Source organism: Austrofundulus limnaeus, unplaced genomic scaffold (assembly GCF_001266775.1).
Source record: "Austrofundulus limnaeus strain Quisiro unplaced genomic scaffold, Austrofundulus_limnaeus-1.0 Scaffold1038, whole genome shotgun sequence".
NCBI classification, from domain to species: Eukaryota; Metazoa; Chordata; class Actinopteri; order Cyprinodontiformes; family Rivulidae; genus Austrofundulus; species Austrofundulus limnaeus.
Window position 1 is genome coordinate 14,965 of NW_013953440.1, and position 4,152 is coordinate 19,116.

The 4,152-nt window shown below is 39.7% G+C and overlaps 1 protein-coding gene across 1 annotated transcript in view; it reads left to right on the forward strand.

Moving 5' to 3' along the window:
• LOC106533854 (pyrroline-5-carboxylate reductase 1, mitochondrial) overlaps window positions 1-4,152 on the forward strand; it is a 9,271-nt gene that overhangs the window by 2,801 nt on the left and 2,318 nt on the right. The window contains exons 5-6 of the mRNA XM_014030306.1: window positions 2,552-2,773; window positions 2,912-3,004. Of these exons, the coding sequence (XP_013885760.1) occupies window positions 2,552-2,773; window positions 2,912-3,004 (315 nt within the window). The remainder of the gene's footprint in view (window positions 1-2,551; window positions 2,774-2,911; window positions 3,005-4,152) is intronic.

The window sequence follows — 4,152 nt, forward strand, 5'->3', positions numbered from 1 at the left end:
CTCAGACACGGTCCAGTAAAATAAAACTGTAAGCATCGGAAGCTAAAAGAAAAAAAATAAAACTTTTGTTCTTTTTTTAAACGTTTCATAAAGTCCTGAATGTTGAGCCCTCTTGTTGAATAAAATCCAAACACTTGTTTCCACATCAACGCCTGCTCAACGAGATTTAAAAGAATAATAAAAAAACTGCATCTTTTCACGTTTCTTTTCTTTTCGTCTTTTATTTAACGTCTACTTCCTGTTTTCTTAAATATAACGGTAATCTGGACACGCAGCAACAATCAGCTCATAAAACAGTCAGATTTGTTCTTTTCTCTTTATTTCTCATGAAGCTTTTTGAGAAAACCAATCAATTGTGTGTGTGTGTGTGTGTGTGTAGGACTCACTGGGTCACATTGGCACTGCTGGTCTGTAAAGAAAGACTTGGTTTTGGGCAGCTGAATGTCTGAAACGTTGAGGCCTACCTTGGCAGAAAAGCAGCATCGTGTCTCGCTGTAAGGCCCAACGTGTCGCTGCTCGCTTCAAAAGGACTTACACACCTTGTTTTTTGTAAACATTTATGACGAAGGTCAGCGTTATTAAATCCTGACTGAGGGAGGGGRGGTCCGGATGATGTTTATTATAACCAGCTAATACATACAGAAGAGATTTGAGCCCGAGACCAGGGAAGCAGCACGTGTATACGTGCTGCTTCCCTGGTCTCGGGCTCAAATCTCAGGTAATAAATAAAACCCAACGGTTAAAAAAAGCAGCATTTAGGCAGTTAGTCATTTCTGTAACGCTTTGTTTCTTTTGTTATTCCCTAGTTTGCAAAGACCAGAGGCTAAAACAAAACCATTGAATAAGTTTGTTTATCCAATCGAATGTTCCTCTGTTATCCCGACACGTAAACTAAACATAATCCTGCTGCGATCAGGTGTAATCTCACTGTGACGCACTGATGAAAAAACATCCTCGAAGTGGCGGAGAAACTGCTCCAGTCTCACCGAACTCTGAGCGTTGTCAAGTGACAATCGAGTGCCTGATTTCATGTTTGTGTAAAACTCACTGAGCTGCAGCTGACAGTTGATTAACATCCGCAGTGACTCCGGAATGTCTCGAGGCTTGGATTTTGAAAATATTCCAAACAAAGATTCGTCCGGACAAAGCTTCACCGAGAGCACCGGAGCTCTTCTCTGACAGAAAACACATCTGTGACTAAAAACCAAGTTGTCGACAAACAATAATTATTAAATAACCGGCCCAAATATCAGAAGCCCTCTAGTGTGTTAAATCAGAAACATGAGGATGGCAGACAACTAGACTCCGACAGTTGCAGGTCAGTGAGATACCAGGGGTGTAAACCAACAGCTTTGTGACACGACATTTCGATGACGATATGATACATCGAAAACGATGCAATATATCGATGACGATACGATATATCGATGACGATACGATACATCGAAAATGATACGATATATCGATGACGATACGATACATCGAAAACGATGCAATATATCAACGACGATACGATATTTCGAAGATGATTCAATATATCGATGACAATACGATATATCAATGACGCTGCAATATATAGACGACAATGCAATATATCGATGATGATTCAATATATCGGCGATGATTCAATATATTGACGACAATACGATATATCGATGACAATACAATCAAAACGATATATCGATGACGATACGATATATCGATGACGCTGCAATATATCGATGATGATTCAATATATCGACGATGATTCAATATATCGACAATGATTCAATATATCGATGATGATTCAATATATCGACGATGATTCAATATATCGACNTTTTGACACCTGAGAGACACCGTAGCAACTCCTTTGTGTTTGGAAGTCGGGGGTGGGGTGGGGGGAGGACCAGGGAGGATGATTCAACCACTCAACCACTAGATGTCACTGAAAACAACAAATCCTAAACACTGTGCCTTTTAACAGGGACAATGCGTACAAAAACATAGAACAGATCAAGTCTGTAGCTGATGCGTTGCATAAAGAGTATATAGCTACAGCTAATTTGCAACTCCAGTCCCTGGCTGGGCATTTCTACACAAATAAAGTACATACAGTTTATGCATCCATATACACTATAAATACATAAGCATATCTGCCAAGAAATTCATAAAATCAACCAATACAGCTTATACTGTTGTGAGTTTTTGTACAACGCTCTATCCACATTCAGACATTCCCCTTTTGTCATCACTTCCTGTTGCTTCACATGCCAACATTTCAACAACTGGTCATCTCAGTGGCTTAAATATGTTTTTCAATATGTTATCAATGTTCTCTTTCCAAAAATGCATTCCTATTTATAAACATCTGATATTACGGCATTTTAAACTCCTTGGGGTTGTGACGAAAAGAGGACCACTGTTTATTACATAAACCAAAGTGCATTTCGTTTGACACTAAACACACTAATAAGAAAAAAAAAAGGTGTTTTAATTAAACCCATTTAAACTGAAGAAATGATCAAAAGAATCACACTTACTGAGACAGATTCAAAATCTCATCCTTTAGAAGCTGCAGCAGTATCGAACCTGTCCGAAGGTGATGCGTTGCATGACCAACACGCCTGTCGTGGTGCGTGAAGGCGCCACCGTCTATGCCACCGGCACACACGCAGAGGTGGAGGATGGAAAGCTGCTGGAACAGCTGATGGCAAGTGTCGGCTACTGCACTGAAGTGGAGGAGGACCTGATTGATGCTGTCACGGGCCTGAGTGGCAGCGGGCCTGCTTACGTGAGTTCACTGTGCTTTTACCGTCTCCAGTGCGTTTTAGCAGCACTGCCTCACCTCCAGTAAATCTGAACAGTGCGTGCTTTGGATTGTTGCCCTCTTTCCATCATTGTAATTGTGGTGATTATTGTGGCCTTCCAGGCATTCTTAGCCGTGGATGCGCTCGCCGACGGTGGAGTGAAAATGGGCCTGCCCAGGAGGCTTGCCGTACGCCTCGGAGCTCAAGCCCTGCTGGTACGAGCCTCATAACTGAAACTCATTCCCAGGTTTTATGTCGCTTGGATATTTAAAAACAAAGCACGCTTCATTTCTATTCTGTTTCCCCTTTGTATAAGACATAAAATATGTGGTACTTCCTAGTTTTTTAAAACTTGCTGAATTCATACAGCCATCGAAAATGCCTCATACCGTATATTGTAATTTATTTAACAAAACCTAAGCAAAATTTAAATTGTGTCAAAAATTAATCATACTCAATATTTGGTAGTTTGCAGTACCACCTTTTTAAGAGCAATGGGCCTCATGCAAGAACATGTTTGTATTTTTATCCTAAATTTTTCTTACTTTTGTTCGTACAAAGGGTTCGTACGAACATGCCACGTCAGATTCAACAAACTCTTCTATCTTCARGAAAAGTGTGTAAATGAGCTGCGTAAATTCCACCTGTTCGTATCCAGCTGCTCGTGCACGAGGAGAGGTTATTTACATAATTACCACCCCAAAAACAYCATATAAGGCTGTGTTTCCTGCCCCACATACCAGGAAGTGTCCATTCATGAATGACATTGCAGTGTAAAAAAAAGAACTTTACGAGTTCGGAGATTGTAGTCCTGCTCTCCGAGATCGAGAAAAAATTTTTTCTCTTTAGCAGCGTCATGTGGAATTAAGGAGCTGCTTAAAGGAATGAAATGTGCTGTTAATGTCGTGTCTCCAGTGGGTCGTTACAGTCACGGAAATAAAAATCTAAATCATATTCATCTCTCTCTAGTCCAGCTCCGGTTTTTCTTTGGTCAAATATTTTTTAATTTAAGTGTAAACAACTGTGTTACTGTGTTTACACTTATTCAGAAGAAGGATGGTTGCGTACCGCTATCCCCCCCTCCCGGCTGTAGCAAGTGACAGCTGCGGTTCTGAAAAGACGCATTTTAAAACGTCTCCAAACTTCAATTAATGCATAATTTAAGTTGTTTTTTAGTTTGAGATCTTCATATTAACATTGTAGTGTTATACAGCAGCATTAAAAGACAATTTAACTTAATCTAATCAATTTATGTCATTAAAATCTAATTCCAGTTCAAACAGAATAACCTACTGTCAACATAGTTATGGAGTGTGATTTATTTTCAACTCGAAATATTTTCAAAATAACGAAATATAAAGTT